The 19219-nt window shown below is 33.5% G+C and overlaps 1 protein-coding gene across 12 annotated transcripts; it reads right to left on the reverse strand.

Moving 5' to 3' along the window:
• Positions 1-387: 387 nt before the first annotated feature.
• On the reverse strand, positions 388-10975 carry LOC116128555 (probable LRR receptor-like serine/threonine-protein kinase At1g56140). 12 transcript variants are annotated; one of them, XM_031414285.1, is made up of 8 exons: positions 10604-10975; positions 8291-8564; positions 7449-7945; positions 7048-7166; positions 6645-6855; positions 6044-6275; positions 5456-5605; positions 4628-5345 (listed from the first exon to the last, which is right to left on the reverse strand). In XM_031414285.1, the coding sequence occupies exons 3-8, from the start codon at positions 7528-7530 to the stop codon at positions 5306-5308; spliced, it is 834 nt and encodes a 277-aa protein (XP_031270145.1). In that variant the 5' UTR covers positions 7531-7945; positions 8291-8564; positions 10604-10975; the 3' UTR covers positions 4628-5305. The 12 variants fall into 12 exon arrangements, 3 of the variants coding, with proteins under 3 accessions (XP_031270145.1, XP_031270148.1, XP_031270146.1); XM_031414288.1 differs by lacking the exon at positions 4628-5345 and having other exon boundaries at positions 5469-5629; XM_031414286.1 differs by lacking the exon at positions 4628-5345 and having other exon boundaries at positions 5469-5711.
• Positions 10976-19219: the final 8244 nt, after the last annotated feature.

The following is a 19219-nucleotide window of genomic DNA, read 5'->3' on the forward strand; positions in this document are numbered from 1 at the left end:
CTCCAAATTACAATTTGATTACTGAATGTTTACCTGAATATACACATAAAAAACACGTCTTCCAAGACTCCCACATTTTCTTGAGGTTCAATCTCAATAAATTATTTCAGTGAAGAACAAGCTTACATTGTAAACCCCATTCTCAAGACTAAGTCCATAATATCTGAGTGACTTGGGGGATTGTCTTGCTGTCTGATAAAGATCTGGTGTTGTAGTGTTAATCACTTCTAAGCCAGTATTTTGAAGAAATGTGTTACATTGTCCCTCAGAAAACAAGCCCACATTACTAAGTGCCCATTTTTCATAATTTAACACATTAAAAGAACCTCCACCATCGTCTGCTTCACACAGTATATTGCCAACTCTCAACTGTTTACCACCACAGTTAATTGCTAACCTTGAATCTGCAAATGCAAAGATAATATTAATCTAAATATAGCAAAGAATCAGACAAAATTTGAGAAGTACTTTTATTTTAATAACTTCAAATTACCAATTTTTTTAGGCACTACTTCAATATTTGAAGAAAATAAATTTAACATTCGCAAGAATTTACACCTTGAGGCGATTAATTCCAAAAATGACTGGCTAATATCAGTACTTTCACTAGTATTTGGATAAAAAGTAATGCTTCTCAGATGACCCAAGTTAGGTAAAATGTTTGGAACATCTATTATAGGTGCATCAACAAAATAAAACGATAAGTGTCGATGACTTTTGGTACAAATTTTGTTAGTGGATTTCACTATTAAGCACTCATTTCTCATCAATGAAGTGGCAAGATCATGCATGAGATCATGAATTTTAAACGTGTAAAAATTCCTGTGAATTTGCACAATATCTTGGAAAAAAGATCTCGATATCAATTCTTTCACGTATTGCTTACCAATATTTTCCAAATCCTGATTTTCATTGTGGGATTGAAGAAGCCCATGGGCCATCCAAAACTGAACCAAATGAATACTATTAAATTCAATGTCGTTTGGAAATATGGAACAATAAACAAAACATTGCTTTAAGTGAGGTGGCAGATGATTATAACTTATTCTTAGAGCATATAAAATGTTATTTTCATTTTTATCCAACTTCCAAATCTCAGTATCCCTCAAATTTTTCCAATCTTGCTCAGAAGTTGAGGAATAAAGTAAACTTCCTAACGCTCTTACTGCCAATGGAACACCTCCACATTTTTTTACAATTTCTATTCCAATTTCCATAAGGTTGGGATGTTGCTTTTCTTGCCCTTCTTTAAACGCATATTTAACAAACACTGACAAGCAATCATCGAGAGAAAGACCTTCTAACTTGTATGTAGGTACAGTGCCCAAAATTGAGGCAACACGATCACCACGTGTAGTTACGATAATTTTACTTCTACTAACACATTCTATCAATAAATTTCTTAATTCAACCCACAACCCATAATCTTCATTCCAAACATCATCCAAAACTAACAAATACTTTTCATGGCTTAATCTATCATGTAGGATATTTTTGCAATTGGTCTATATTCTCGTGAACATTTTTTTGCCCAGTTGCAGATTGGATGATGTCAATTAATAGTTTTTTTAAAACAAACTCATCTGACACATATACCCATATTTTCAACGTAAAATATTCGTCCACCATTTTATCATTATACACGAATTTGGCAAGTGTCGTCCTAGACCTTCTATCCCAACAATAGGAATGACAGAAACATTTTCATGGCCATCACTTGGACGTAATAATTGTTTCATAATCTCCTCTTTATCTTTATCCCTACCAATAACATCTGAAGCACGCACAAAAGAGTGAGTTTCCCTATTCCAACCAATAACATGATTGCCATCAACTTTCTCAATGAGATTAAAATTATCCTTATCAGCTGCTATTTTTGCTAACCTCTTTTTAATCTCCTTAATTTTATGCCCCAACGTAAAACGGAAAGCAATTGGATTTGAAGATGAAAAAAAGTGGCGTACCTTTCTTGTACTACTTTGACTATTCACCACTTGTTTATGCACCTCAATTTCGTCTAAACCATCTTCGACATCATAGCAGACCTCTTTAAGCTTTCCCAGCCAAACTTTTAGCTTCTGATTATGAATCTGTTTGCCCTCAGCATCTAAGAGAACAGCTTTGATAGTGGTTAAGGTGTCAACAAGCTCTCGTGCATCTTTTTGGACACCCCATGCCAACCTAATTTCATTGGAAGCAAGGGAGAATAGCTTACTCAAGGGTACCTCAGCAATAACAGAGACGATTGTTTCTGCCATATCTTTGAAAGAAAAGAAAGTTGCAGGATTTTATGTTTGTGAAGTGGTGAAGTTAAATTGTTGTATGAAATAACAATAAGCGAGCATCTACACGTCATATATTCTTCTTCTTTGTTGAATTAATTATTGGACCATATGTTGACCACCCGCAATTACATCATTGCTTTGACGCGCAGAAAATTCCCGATCCATCACATTCTGTAACTTGCAAGCCTGTTTCGAATCGAACACGTATGCATAAATAGGGTAAGGACACGTGGCAGCACTAGATCACTAACCTGATTATAGTCAAAAATGCACTTGGCCATCTTGGGTTCCACGCTTGACTCTGCGACCGTTGACGTATTTCCTCAACAAAACTGTGGGGTCATCACTTTTCAGGTCTTGATGGGCGGCTCTTTTTGTGATGATATGATGACATCATCATCTTAGGATTAATGAACGAAATTTATTTTTTTAATTGTAATAAATTAATTGTATTGAAATAAACAATTTAATTATTCAAGTGAGAATTTTCAATAAAAAGGGTTAACTTTTTAGTAAAAATTTAGATATAAACATAATAGAGTAAATATAAGTTACAAAATTATTTGATTCTTCGTAATTTTTTTTATAAAATCAAGAGATAAAGTCATATTATTTATATAGTGATTTGTCTGCATATCAATTCAAACATTGCTGATTTGATATGATGTCCCCTTAACTTTTTTAGTTAGTTTTGAATTTAGAGGTGGGCAATGATCGGGCCAATCGGTCTTGGGTTTGGGCCCAACGAGTCCGATCCTAAATTGGGATCAAGTCTATTTTGGTTAGAACCGGTTCTAGGCTCATAAACTTTTTCAAGGCTCGGACCAATCATATGCCCATTGGACCAGTACTATGGGCTTGAAAAATTTCAATATGTCCCTTTAATACATAAAATTTCATTTTAGTCTCCATATTTATTCAATTTAAGAACACTCAACAATGAATTATTGTTACACTTTCAATACTTAAGGTAAGTAATTAAGAGAGAAAGTATGTTAACAAATAACTAACATAAATTTATTCACAACATTATGGACATAAATACATACGTATATACATACATAAAACTTATATCATGATTTCCTTCAATAATCTTAAATATACTAATATTAAGTGTCTACCCTTTAACTTAAGTTTCCAATTTGTGATATTAAATCAAATATTTGAATCTCTTATACATATCATTTTCATCAATTTCAAATAAATTTGATTTATCAAAAATTATAGAAATTTGTCTTCTAGAATTTACTAGGTAAACAGAAATCCAAATTAAAAAAAAAAAAAATTACAAACTTCTACAACAAAATATGGGGTCTTAACATTTTTGTCCACACCTTTTGTGGTTTGCTTGAGCTCCAACCTTTGGAAAAGTGACAGTTCAGTCCCAAGAGTTAACACCCAATGAAGACCTTTAGTCCCAAGAGCTAACATTTTTTGTGGTTTTTTCAGGCTCCAACCTTTGCTCTCCAACCGTGCGGAGCATTCTTATTGCATGGGAAACTTCTTTGAAGACAATTTCATCTGAGAATATTACTGACAATTTATATCTCAACTGCCAACACCCTATAATCTACTCATCGTCGGCCAGAATTTCAACAACTATTTTTTTTTTCTTTTTAATAAGGGAAAGTTGGATTCTGAAACTAATAAGGATGAAATAGCTTTTTCATGAAACATAATGTGAGAAAATGTAATTCATCTATTTTTTTTTTTTTTTTTTTTCCGAACCATACCATTAAACATTGATCTATTAATTTGTAGCGCTACATTTGTTATTTACAATTCTAATGAATTTATGTTAGAAAAAAAAAAATTAAGTTCCCCAAAAAAAAAAAAAAAAAAATTAACATGTAGGGATTTGTAGAGAATAAATTAAAATATGATTTGAAATTTTAACAATTGCAGACGGGCTTATAGAATTTAAAATTAGCTTTTTTTTGAGTTTATTTAAAGTGTAAAAATATCATTTTTCTTTATAATATTCTATAAATATGACTTGATATATTCTTGCATATTAGATCCCTTTTTGGTAATTTAATACAGAACACACACTTCTAAAATTTTCTCAATCAAACAACTATTAACATTTTCATATTAGTTATATTTTCGCTCTACTTCAATAAACTTCTATTCTATAATCTTCACTCAAGTAAGCTTCTTCTAAAAGCTTCTATATTTTCATAAGCCGTACCAAACAAACCTCTTTATCAAATGAAAAGGAAAGAGACAGAATGAAAGGGACAAGACGAAAATACTAATATAAAAAGGATTTAATAAATTAATTAAACGAAACACTAATCAAAGTTTTCAATATTTTCTGAAAGCATTGAATGACGACAGAATTAAATGACCTCAAGAATCATATGAAATTGCTATATTTTCCCATATCCATAAGTTTTAATTAAAGCTAACTCCAGTTGACATATAAAAAGAACAAGAAATATGGTAAAATTTTCTCTTTACATCTAGCAGGATGCTCTTCAAATTCATCGTCGAATATTGTCAGTATACAACTATAGCTTCACACCATTATAAGTTCTACAATAGTTTCGACTTAGAAAATGCTGCCAACATCAATAAGTTGAATAGTTTTGCATGGATTATAGTTGGCAGAAGGAGCAATACTATTCACTTGATTTCAGTGAGTCAAGAAATTTCTCACCTCCCCTCTGCAATTATCTCACTGCACCGAGTGACGTTTACAGGAGTGAGCAGTGGGTCAACTCCAGAACTAAGATCAGTTGCATTCTCAGATTGGCTATTCTTTTTGCTATAACTTCTTGCAGATGTGGATGTATCAATATCTTCGTTAAGAAAGCAGTTTGTCGTATCCTGAAAATCCCAATCAGCCAAATAACTTGGCTTTGAAGTAACAGTTCCCACTTCTATGTCTCCAGTGAGCATGCTAAGAACGTGTGACATTGGTGGCCGTAATGCTGGTGATGCTTGAGTGCACAACAGAGCCACTGCTATTACTAGAAGAGCTTCGATTTAATTAAGCTCTGTTAACTAGGGATCTATCAACCCCAAACTTTGATTACTTTCATGAAGACTCCAGGCCTGGAAATAGCATATAGACAATTCAAAAGAAATGTGTTTTTTCTCAATTAGGGGATCATAGAAGAAAGCAAACAAAATTAACAAATCAAATTTCAAATTTATTTCCTTACCCACTCAAGGAGATAAATCTTTTCACTATCCAAGTTACTATCAGAGTTTGCTCTTCCACTGATAATCTCCAAAGCAACAACACCAAAACTGAACACATCAACCTTTTCTGTAAGTGTCCACGCATTGCATACTCCGGTGCCAGATAACCACTACAAGATAATCAAGTGTTTCTCCTGGTTAAAATCCAAAAGTCAAGTCTGGATACTGCTCTCAAATTGAATTTAATGATCAACCGTATCCCATGTGCCCACTCGCCTTTACAATGTGAAAACCTTTAACATTTAGCAAAACTTGAAGAATAACAAAGCAATACAATCACAAATCTAGTCCCCTCCAAAGATTATAGCATCAATCACTATGTGACTATAAAAGATGACACAAATAGTTCTCTCAACATACATGTATTGCTCTCAGTCATTTTCATCAATAGATGTATGTTGACATTTTGAAATACTCTACAACAAAATCTACTAGGTATTGTTGGTAACTTCCAAGACAGCATGTATAGAATACATCATATTATACTTTGCAGCACATTACAAGTATCAAGGAAGAGTGGCAGTCAAGAAATGATTGAAGGAGCTTACATGGTCCCTGCAACTCTTGTGCTGATGTGAGTTTTCGTGTCATCATACAACTTTGCCAAACCAAAATCTGATATCTTGGGACAGAGTTTTGCATCAAGTAAAATATTACTTGCTTTGACATCTCGATGTACAATCTTTGGCCTTGAATCCTCGTGAAGATATGCTAGACCTCTCGCAATTCCCAGGCATATATTGAACCGGGTAGGCCAATCAAGATGCAAATCCCTTTTTCCTGTAGAAACAGTGGCTACAATCATTTAGATCTTCAGGAGTTATTGATTTGGAGAATTAAGGATTTAGGAACAATGTATCCCAAGGAAAGATTGGTGCTCATTAAAACATTGTGAATCCTGCTCTATTGAACTTTTTGCTTGCTCTTATTAGTTTGGCGAGCAAATTTTGTAGTTTTGGGCCTTCTTTAACAGAGCAGGACAAATGTTTCATTCTTTAACCTTAGATGGTTTAAACATTTGAAAGCAATATTGTATTTTGTACAGCAAGATAAATCACAAGAGAGATATCATATCAATTGCATAAATGTCGCAGCTGATTGCAAGAAAAGAAAAGTAGAAAATTTCTAAACTAAGGCTGATCTTCATACCAAACAATACTTGATCAAGGCTTTTGTTTTCAAGGTATTCATAAATAAGGAGGAGCCTGGTTCCCTCGATGCAGCAACCATGCAATTTCACAAGATTGCGATGTTGTACTGCAGTTATGGTAGCAATCTCATTAAAAAACTGATTTTTCCCCTGGTGGGATCCAAGTGAAAGTTGCTCCACAACTATCACCCTTCCATCAGAAAGCGTACCCTGTAGCACCAGATTTAATAACATAAATCATGTCTGCTCCATCCTTGGTGAGTATCCAGGTAAAATTAACCTAGTTTTTTTGTTATAATGTCAAGCTATCATCATACCTTACATACACTACACACTCAAGAACCCAAATTCCCAGTATTTATCTATTGTTTCTTACTTGTAAATGTAGGATATAAAAGTTACCTTGTACACAGGTCCAAATCCTCCCTCGCCTAGCTTATTTGGAGGGTTGAAGTCTTTTGTTGCAGATTTCAACTCAGCATAACCGAAAATTTTTGGTTTAGGACCTATTCCAAGTAACACTGCATATTGAAGCAAGATAAAAGATTACATAACATGGATGGCTTTGCATGATAAGAGATGAATTACACCAGCAGCTTTGCCTGTTTCTCGGAATATCCTATTCCAAATTTTGGAAGCAAGAGCTCAAATATCATGACCTTTATAACAAATAGTTATTTTAAATCTAGTATCTATGTTCTTAAGTGAACTAGAAAAAAGTTCACGCTTCACCTATATTGTGGGATGCTAAAGTAAAACTAAATTCATTGTTTTCCAAAAAAAATTGGTTTCACAGATTTTACCTTCTGCATCATCATTGCCTCTTTTTATGTTCATGTAAAAAATTAAAAATATCAGTATCAAGCCCAAACTTCCGAGAGCCATGGCAATACCAACAATCAGCCAAGCCTGGTTTTTCTTTCGTGCAATACCAACAGTTGGTATGAAATCTAAGTAGGAAAATTCAGTTATTGTATATCAGAATGAAGTATAGAAGCACATATATTGTAACTCATCTTAAATGAAGAGTCAAAGTAATCACATACTTCACCTGGAATGACACTAAGAGCTGAAATTAATGGCCCAAGCTACCTCCAGTAGGGATGCAGCAGGTCCCTTTACCAGCCCAAAATAGGTGAATTTCAAGATAGTTCTCAGTTACCATAGCATTAAATTTCTCTGTAGTTGCTCTTCAGGATTTAACACATTAAAAGAAGCTCCACCATCGTCCGCTTCATACACTATATTGCCAACTCTCAACTGTTTACCACACCACCACACTTGATTGCTAACCTTGAATCTACAAATGCAATGACAAAAGCTCTAATGATAATATTAATCTGAATACAACAAAGAATCAGACAAAATTTGAGAAGTACTTTTATTTTAATAACTTCCAATAACTTAATACAAAGACCATCACTAAACCAAACTATAACAGCTGTAAACACATTTATCAGACATGGAGCTTGATGGAGAACTATTATTTTTAAAGTTTATGGCCAATGCATACATATAAAACAATAGAGTTAACAAAAGGAAGGAGAAACAAAGAATCATTAGTTCAAATGTTTTTGAAATTCAAATCTAATGATGAAGAAGAAGAGCAATAAATATATCATTAATATTTACCTACTAATCATACCTAAATTTCTGTCGATTTGATGACCTTGCCATCGAGTTGAATGTAGGGGATATGAGAAATCTTGGACCAATCTTCACCTGTTTCTGGTTCATATCTTTCGCTCAGCTTAGGACTGTCTTCAATTGCTAGTTCTCTCAAAGAGATGAGACGATCCATATCCTTGGGTAAAGATGACAATTCTGGACACTTCTCAATAACAAGAACTTGAAGTTTTTACATCGACTCTGGTAGTGCCTTCAAGTTGGAACAATTTACAATTTGCAACCTTTCCAAACTGCTAATGGAACACTGAATAAGCCATTGCGGAAATTCCACCAATTGTGGTAATTCTCTTATACAAAGAAATCGAAGGTGAGGCCATGTGCTACTGAGTTCATCATGATTGTCTTGCTTATCCGATCCTATGCTCAAATCAAGATTAAGCCTTTCACAACTTATCAAAAGAAGATTTTCTAATGAGCTTAGGCTTCTCACACCACGTGGTAATGAGATAAGTCTTGGACATTCAGAAACGCTTAGAGTTCGAAGAACTCTTAGGTGACCAATATCTTCAAACAAATATTCTAAATTATTGCAATTGCAAATCCACAAACGTCGAAGAGAATTCAAGCAACCAATACCATTGGTTGGTAGATGCGTTTGTATCGTAGTTAATGCGAGATGTCTAAGACTAATTAAGTACTTTACATCTCTTGTTAACGCTTTTAATTCCTCACAACCCAATAGTGATAGAAATTGCAAATTTTGTAGCTTGTAAATGGAACTTGGGAGTTCTTTTATTTTAGGGTTGCTCCCTAGATCAAGAAATCTTAGATGCTTCAAATTACCAATTTTTTTAGGCACTAGGTCAATATTTGAAGAAAATAAATTTAACATCCGCAAGAATTTACACCTTGAGACGATTAATTCCAAAAATGATTGGCTAATACCAGTACTTTCACCAGAAATCGGATAAAAAGTAATGCTTCTCAGATGACCCAAGTTAGGGAAAATGTTTGGAACATCTATTATAGGTGCATCAACAAAATAAAATGATACGTGTCGATGACTTTTGGTACAAATTTGGTTAGCAGATTTCACTATTAAGCACTCATTTCTCATCAATGATGTGGCAAGATCGTGCATGAGATCATGAATTTTAAACGTGTACAAACTCTCATGCAGTTGTACAATATCTTGGAAAAAAGATCTCGAAATCAATTCTTTTACGTATTGTTTACCAATATTTTCCAAATCTTCATTTTCATTGTGCGATTGAAGAAGCCCATGGTCCATCCAAAATTGAACCAAATGAAGACTAGTAAATTCAATGTCTTTTGGAAAAATAGAACAATAAACAAAACATTGCTTTAAGTAAGATGGCAGATGATTATAACTTATTCTTAGCGCATTTAAAATGTTATTTTCTTTTTGATCCAACTTCCAAATCTCATTATCCCTCAAATTTTTCCAATCTTGTTCAGAAGTTGAGGAATAAAGTAGACTTCCTAACGCTCTTACTGCCAATGGAACACCTCTACATTTTTTTACAATTTCTATTCCAATTTCCACAAGGTTGGGATGTTGCTTTTCTCTCCCTTCTTTAAAAGCACATTTAACAAACACTGACAAACAATCATCAAGAGAAAGACCTTCTAACCTGTATGTAGGTACAGTGCCCATAATTGAGGCAACACGATCACTGCGTGTAGTTACGATAATTTTACTTCCACTAACACATTCCCTCAATAAATTTTTTAATTCAAACCACAACCCATAATCTTCATTCCAAACATCATCCAAAACTAACAAATATTTTTCATGGCTTAAGATATCACGTAGGATATTTTGCAATTGGTCAATACTCTTGTCAACATATTTTTTCTGAGTTACAGATTCGATGATGTCAATTAATAGTTTTTTCAAAACAAACTCATCTGACACACATACCCATATTTTCAACTTAAAATATTCACCCACTATTTTATCATTGTACACCAATTTGCCAAGTGCGGTTTTTCCTAGGCCTCCTATTCCAACAATAGGAATGACAGAAACATTTTCATGGCCATGACTTGGACGTAACAGTAATTTCATAATCTTCTCTTTATCTTTATCCCTACCAATAACATCTGAAGCACGCACAAATGAGTGAGTTTCCCTCTCCCTCTCCCTCTCCCAACCTATAACTTGATTGCTATCAACTTTCTCAGTGAGATTAAAACTATTTTTAATAACTGCTATTTTTGCTAACCTCTTTTTAATCTCCTTAATTTTATGCCCCAACGTAAAACGGAAAGCAATTGGATTTGAGGATGAAAAAAAGTGGCGTACCTTTCTTGTACAGCTTTGACTATTTACCACTTGTTTACGCAAACCTTCCACCTAAATCACGTCTAAAAAATCTTAAGCATCATAGCAGATCCCCTTAAGCTTTCCCAGCCAAACTTTGAGCTTCTCATTATGGGTCTGCTTGTCCTCAGCATCTAAGAGAACAGCTTTGATAGTGGTTAAGGTGTCAACAAGCTCTTGTGCATCTTTTTGGACACCCCATGCCAAACCCATTTCATTGGAAGCAAGGGATGATAGCTTATCCAAGAGTTTCTCAGCAATAACAGAGACGATTATTTCTGCCATATCTTTGAAAGAAGAGAAAACTGTAGGATTTTGTGTTTGTGAAGTAGTGAAGTTGAATTGTTGTATGAAATAATGGTAAGCGCGTATCTGCATATCATATATATTATCTTCTTCTTTATTGAATTAATTATGGACCATACGCTTCCACACGCAATTACATCATCACTTTGACCAAAGGAAATTTCTGACACGTCGCACTCTGCAACCTGCAAGCCTGCTTAGTTAGCTGTATGAAACCAATTGAAATCGAACACGTATGTATAGATCAGGCAAGAGACACGTGGCAGTTATCAGATCACTAACCCGATTATAATTAAAAATGCTTATTAATTAAGCTATGACTAATGACTCCTCCACCGTTGATTTGTTTTCACACGTTGGATTCAACTAAACTGTGGGGCATCACTTTTAAGGTCTCGTTTAGCTCTTTTTGTGATGATGATATCATCATCTTGGGTTTAATGAATGAAATTCCATATAATTTAATTAATAATTAATTGTATGTTGTATTAGAGACAAGAGTTAAAATAATTAATAACAACTTATTTGCACTTTTTTTTTTCTTTTTAATATGGGAATTAGTGGCCACCCTTTGCCACAATTAATAAATTCAACGATCATAAAAAAATAATTATAAAGGCTGCTTTTTTTTTTCTTTTTTTTTTGTTCTGATAGCATTGTCAACGGACATAGATGCCAGGTGGGTTCATTACCACCTTATCTAATGTCTAAGTGGAAAGCTAAGTAAGGAGTACGATTCCTTTTCCGCTTTGTATAATCCTAAACCCAACTATTTTAGATTGAATAATATTACACGTGTATTATTTTTATATAATATTATATGATAAGATATGATTTATTAATTTAAAGTTAAAATTAAATTTTTATCAAATTATATTTTGTCACATAATATTTTATGACAAATATTATATGAAAATGATACACATTCAGTATTATTCTTTTACATTTGAAAGTTAAGTATAATGACATTTCATAAAGCTAAAGCAAATGTTGCCGATGAGTTCCCTCATTTCTTTTGATTTTAGTTTTTAAATTCATTATTTTATAGAGACTACTGCTAAGAACCATGATCGGGCTGCAAAGTCCTCAATTAAAAAAAAAAAAATTATATATGTAATTTTTTTTAACATTTGATATGATGAAATAAATATAATTTAGTACAGCCAAATCTAGATTCTTTGATGTAGCACCTATAGAATAAGATCTTTCAATCTTTTTATCTTATCTACTTACGAAAAAAAATAAAGATGATATTTAGAAGTTATTTTTAATTTGAAATTATTCTATAAGTTACAAAATTATTAAGTTCCCCATATTTTTTTATGAAATTAAGAGACGAGCTCACAATACTTATACAGTGATTTATCTACACAATCAATTAAAACATCATTAATATGATCATTTAACTTTTTGGCATAGTTTTCAGAGAGAAATCTATACTCGCACTATGATCCATGTGGTCAAGTTAGAAAAACCAAATAGTTTACCACCTTCCAAAGAGTTTCCACCAAATTTCTTGTTTTTACGAGATGACTCTTCCACCGTTGATGTGTTTTCACACGCTGAATTCAACTAACCCTGTGGGGTCATCACTTTTAAGGTCTTTGATTGGCTCTTTCTGTGATAATGACATCATCATCTTGGAATTAATGAAAGAAATTCAACTTTCCAGGGGGTGACTGGCGTACTAGCCTCCACTCATCGATGACGGTGTTCAGACCGACCTACCGGTGTGATTGTTTAATTGTTTCTATCACATCTTATTTAAAATTTATGTTTATTTTACATTTTTACTGAGTCTTAAAATCTAGTTTTATCCTATTTAATTTAAAATATCTAAATTTTTTTAATTTTTAAATTTATTAATTTAATTAAACACCCTCAACAATAAAAAAATTATAAATTAACAAAATATTCTCACATACTCACATCTTCCTGACAACTGTAACCAATTATTGATATTTAATAAGTAAATGGGAGTGTTTTTGTTAATTTTAAAACTTTTATTATAAAAGGTGTTTAACTAAATTAACAAATATTAGGGATTAAAAAATAATCTTACTAAATACATTATCAAATTCAATTCTTATTATCATACTAATAACTCAATTCAACATTTTTAAAAATACTATTCAAAATAAAATAATTTAAAATATGTGTCCATTACAAAATTATTAACTTCTTCATATTTTTTTTTTTTTTTTTATGAAATGAGAGACGAGCTCACATTATTTATATAAGTGATTTGTCTACACAATCAATTCAAAAATCATTAATATGATCTAGTGTCGCTTTAACTTTTTGACTTAGCTTTTAGTGAGAAATATTATATGAGTTATACCCACAGTGTGATCAATGAGGTCAAGTTAGAAAATCTGGATGAAATAGCACCTTCAAAAGAGTTTCGTCCAAATTTCCTGGAGGAAAATTTGGACAGATAGTCAACAATATAATCCGAGTGCTTAAATCCACATAAAGCTAAAGAAAACATTTGCTATCATTCACATGACACATTTTGATATTTAGAAGTTATTTTTAATTTGAAATTATTCTATAAGCTACAAAATTATTATGTTGTTCATATTTTTTTACGAAATAGAGAAACGAGCTCACATTATTTATACAATGATTTGCTTGCACAATCAATTAAAACGAAATCGTGTCACTTCAACTTTTTAACTTTACTTTTTAGAGAGAAATATTATCTGAATAATATTCATAATATGGTAAATGAGGTCAAGTTATAAAAAATGGATGGTATAGCAGAATAATTTGACAGATTAAGTCAACAATATAATCAGAATGCGTAGTATTGTCCTCACTAAAAATGCAACTTGGTCATCTCGGGTTCAACGCCTAGCTTTTTTCTCATTTTCTCACCTTTGTTTTTGACTTTCTACGATACGACTCTTCCACCGTTGATGTGTTTTCACACGCTGGATTCAGCTAAACTGTGGGGCCATCACTTTTAAGGTCTTTGATGGGCTCTTTTTGTGATGATAATAATCATCATCTTGGAATTAATAAAGGAAATTCATTTTTTTAATCGCGGGAAGGGGGCCACTACTTCCAGGGGGGAGACTGGCGGACTAGCCTAGTTACTTCCCAGTTCCCACTCATCAATCACGGTGTTCAGACTTCAGACCCGCCTACCCACTCATTAATCACGGCATTGGAACTAGGTGACCATTTTTTACTTTTGTCAACTAATTTCTTAATTTCAGAAATTAAACATGACAGTTCATTCTAATTTCATAAGGTTTAGAATATGTTATATTTATTTTTACCTACCCGACCCGATAATTTTAGTATTAATTATACTAAATTACCTTTATACTATATATTTAATTACAAGATTATCTTATATATATACTCTTTTTTTTCAAACCCTATATGGATGGATGGATACAGTTCGTGAAAAATTATTTATATATTTGATATGTATTAAAAAATAAATTAATATTTAAAAATTGTTTCTAGAATTGAAAACATAAAAAAAATTACAATTTATTAATATTTAAAAATTCACATTATAAAAATAGGCGGGTTTAAATCGGGCCTGAGGTTACAAAAAACCCGTTAGGCCAGACTTAGGCTTTATTTGTCATAACCGTGACGGACCCAGGCCAGACTTGAGCCTTTGTTTTGAGGTCGGGCTTGGGCTTGGCCAAAGGATACCCAATCCTGACCCGGCCCGATGCCATCACTAACTGCTAGTAATATTAAGGGTTCCAAGAGATATTATATAAGATTACTAATATAATATTAATTTTGATCATATTTTACCCTTAATCTTTTTTTATTTTAGACACATTTACCTCATGTATGTGTCCAACAACAATTACCTCATACCTTCCAAAGAGTTTGCTCCAAATTTCTTGGCTCCGTTTGGTTCAAAATTTGGGGGTTTTGGGAAAAGTTTTTTGAAAAAAGTTAAAAAAAAAAGTTGAATTGGGCGGGTATTACGATGTAGGATTTATAAATTAATAAAATACCCTATATATTTATTTTTTTTACAAAATACCCCCTATAATAAAACATTAAAAATTAACAAAAATACCCCTAACCCACCCTCAAACACCCCCAGTCGGCCACCACCACCGGAGGTGGCCTAAGTCACCTTATGGGCGCATGACCGGCTGGATCTTGCCGGTCATGCGCCGATATGGCCTTTTCCAGCCAGATCCACGGTGGATCTGGCCGGCAAAGGCCAGATCTTGCCGGCCAGATCTGGCCGTCAACCGCCAGATCTGGCCGTATTTGCTCTCAACGACGGCCAAAAAACGGTTGTCGTTGATGGTCAACGACGACTGTTTGTTGGCCGTCGTGATGGTGGTGGTGGCCAGAATCTGGTAAATGTGGATTATTGGGGTGTTTTTGTAATTTAAAAAAAATATTTAGGGGTATTTAATTAAATTATCAAATTTAAGGGGTTTAAAAAAAATTGAATAATATTGGGAGTAGTATTCCTAAAAATCTGAGTTTTTGAGTATTTTACTGTTTAACTTTTTTGAGAATACTAAAAGTAGTATTCCCAAAACTGAAACAAACGCGGCCCTTGGTTTTACGATACGACTCTTCCACCGTTGATGTGTTTTCACACGCTGGATTTAACTAACCTGCGGGGCCATCACTTATATTGGCTTTTTTTGTGATAATGATATCATCATCTTGGAATTAATGAAAGAAATTCAACTTTTTTATCGGGGGAAGGGGGCCCACTACTTCCCAGTTCCCACTCATCAATCACGGTGTTCAGACTTCAGACCCACCTACCCACTCATTAATCACGACACTGGCATTAGGTGACCATCTTCTTACTATTGTCAACTAATTTCTTCATTTCAGAAATTGAACATGACAGTTCGATTCTAATTTCGTAAGGTTTGGAATACATTATACTTAAACTACAGTAATAACATTCACATATTGGGATTTCTTGAAGTTTATCCTATTGGAGATTGTAAGTTTCCTTGAAGTAACTTACAATGAGAATTCTAAGAAAGTGAAAATAGGTTGATCAAGGCCAAACACCCGCTCTTTGTCTCAGCCACACAACACATTTGAATATTATGAAAGAAGTTCTTCATATACTACACCGTTGTAAGATTGGTCCAGTTCCCGATGAAATCAGGAATTTTTCTTGTTAAAGAACAATCAAATACCCACCTGAAATTTAACAAATTACCCATTGTAAGCCAAATTCAGGTATAAAGTATTGTTCAAGCATAGCTGTAACAGAAAGCCATAAACATGTAGAGAGGATATTCCTTACATAATTTGCATATTTCAAGTATTAGCAAATGTTGAGGGAATTTCCCCGCCCAGTCTAGAACTATCTATGTTACTATTAAATTCACCGATGAAAAGTTTACTGATTTCATAAGACTGAATCTTGGTGTGAAAATTATTGTTATACTTCAAAAATAACTAAAGAAAAATATGTTAAACAGAATGAATAACAACTCACATTTGTACTAGTTTGACTAAGTTACCCAATTCATGATGGATCTTGTTCCAAAATTGTTGGAACCTAGAGCCCTGCATTGCATATATAAGAAGAATGTAACTCTTTAGTAGTCATTATTTTTTCATAATTCATACATTTGTAAGAGAAGTATTCATAATTTTCCCATGATCAACATGTTTTTCAAGCATAATTTATGAATGAATGTAATTGCAGGTTATATACAAGCACAATGGCTTCGATTGTGATTTTAAGTTTTCCGAAACATAGCATGTGACCCATTGAATCATATGACACTTTTTGTCTTTTTATCTAAACTTCCATTTTTTTTTCTAGGTTAAACGGTATATATAGTAATCAATTTCAGAATAAAAACATTTTGATCATCATACAATCATCCCAATAAAACCATACGCGATTGATGTAGGATAGTGAGAGAAGAATTAAAACAGAGAAAATTAGAATAAGAAATAGATAGACCTGGCAAAACGGGTGGGTGGGCCAAGTACGGTCCGGGTCAAACGGGTACAGGCCCTTATACGGATCGATATATATAGGTCCAATATTTTGGACCCGTGCCCTATCCTATAGGGGAAAGGGTGGACCCGCGGGTGAACCCATTTTTTCTCTCTCCAGATTTCATTTTTTACAGTTTCACCCCTAACAGTTTTCAATTATGACAATTACACCCCCAAAATTCCTACAGTTTTAATTTTTCACATTTACACCCCCAAAATCAACTACTCTAAATTCAATTCAATTAAGAATATAAACAAATAGGAACCAAAATAAACAAATAAGACATAAACAAACAATAACATATAATACAAAACTACAAATACCAACCAAAATAAACAAATACAAAATCACTAATACACAATTACACATAAACAAACAAAATAAGCCAATAAACTATAAATACCAACTAAAATAAACAAATACATAATCCAATATTCAACAAAAAAAGTTCTTTGGACAGCAAATGTTCATCCCACAGTGGGCGTGATAGAGTCTCTTGATTCCACGGTCTCGAGATCAGTCAATGGCACATTAAGATCATCATCCGAATCATCATTCATCTCATCATCTACAAAACAATGATCAACTACAAATATTAATAAATGTAAATAATAAAATATAAGAAAGTAAAAAGTGTTGCTTGAAGTCTATATCCATTCCCCACATTTACATTTTTGGCCTATTATATGAAGCCCTTTATGATGCCTCTATGTTTTGCTGCAGACTGCAGTAGTTAAGGAACTGCAGGACCTGAAGGAGGTGGTTATGAAAGGTGAATTGGAAGGAGAGAACAAAAAGGAAAAATTTGATCCTGAGAAGCACATTGATGCTTACTTGCCTGTTCGAGTTAATGAGCAGAGAGTGAGCAATCTGTTGCAGTCTCTCTTAGTGGTGGCAGCAGTGTGCGCCATGCCTGCCATTAAGCAAATTCCTACATCAGTTCTTTGGGGTTATTTTGCTTACATGTCCATTGACAGTCTCCCAGGGAACCAATTCTGAGAAAGGATGCTACTACTATTCATTACACCTAGCCGGCAGCACAAGTGAGTATTCCTTCTTTTTGAGCATTCAATTTGAGAACACATAATTCAACTCGTTTTGGCACTATGAAACACAAATTAGTTGCTTACGATTGTCTTGTTTCTCCTGCGGCTTTGGTTCTTTCTCTGCAGGGTCCTGGAGTCGGCTCATGCATCGTTTGTGGAGTCAGTTCCATACAAATACATTATCATATTTACTCACTTCCAGCTTGGATATAGACTTCAAGCAACACTTTAATCAACTACAAGCCCTATATCCATCAATTAACACTACATATAACATGTCAAACTCTAATTTGATCACATATGCAGATAATATAATCAAAGTATATATATATCAAAAAGTAATGAATTATGTTATGCATGTGAAAATGTGTATCTCATGGAAATAAAAAGGGGCCACCGAATATTTAAAATGCAGTACTCAAGAACTCAATACAATTTCCACTCAAATTGCCTGAACTTCCAGCATTTTAAAACACCATGAAATCAATTTTCTCAAAGACATTCCAGCTGGGAGTATGCAAGTGTATTCAACCAACCAACCCTTAAATCAAATACATAACTCAAGCATCTCCCAAATGATGTCCAGCCGAGTACATGCAATTAAAGTATCCAACCAACATCACAATTTATTGAAACAACCAAATGCATGCAAGTTCAATTAGCAAGCAAATTACATTCCATTTTAAAACCCAAATTCAACATGCAGGAGCATAAACTAGCAAAATTTCATGCTTACAAAAAGATTCCAATAGCCAAACATAATTCAACCAACTTCCCACTATATCCTAGCCGAGTGTAAGCAAATAGGATGTCCAACAAAACATTGAATTAAAAACACTATTAAGTCATTTTCTAATATAACCTCCAGCAAGCTTAACAATTAAGAAGAAGAACCAACTCAAGCATTTTCTAATATCTTGTCTAGCCGAAAATATATTTATGCACACAAAAATTTCCAACAACATCACCAAGAGACAGAGTAGCCGAAAGCAATGGAACTAACATCCCACAACATCATGTTTAATATCAATTTCTTTGCACAACACATGAAAAGCAAATCAAAACTGTTGACGCTTGATTTTGGACGTCAACGACTCATACGTGAGAAGCGCTAAGCGGACTTAGGAATCACACGTGATGGATCTATGAGATTTGAATATGGAGTTGAGATTATATATTTTGCAGAAAAATAAATAAAAGATTGGCAAGAGGGGGTTTTTATAGTGGTTCGGATGCTCAACAAGCGACTCCTACATCCAC

Source organism: Pistacia vera, unplaced genomic scaffold, assembly GCF_008641045.1.
Source record: "Pistacia vera cultivar Batoury unplaced genomic scaffold, PisVer_v2 Contig200, whole genome shotgun sequence".
NCBI classification, from domain to species: Eukaryota; Viridiplantae; Streptophyta; class Magnoliopsida; order Sapindales; family Anacardiaceae; genus Pistacia; species Pistacia vera.

Coding starts and splice junctions, on each gene's coding strand:
- LOC116128555 (XM_031414285.1), bottom strand. CDS start 7,530: ATGGCTCTCGGAAGTTTGGGCTTGATACTGATATTTTTAATTTTTTAC. Junction 6,276..6,644: donor CCTTGATCAAGTATTGTTTG/GTATGAAGATCA, acceptor CTGTTTCTACAG/GAAAAAGGGATTTGCATCTT. Junction 5,606..6,043: donor ACAAGAGTTGCAGGGACCAT/GTAAGCTCCTTC, acceptor ATTATCTTGTAG/TGGTTATCTGGCACCGGAGT.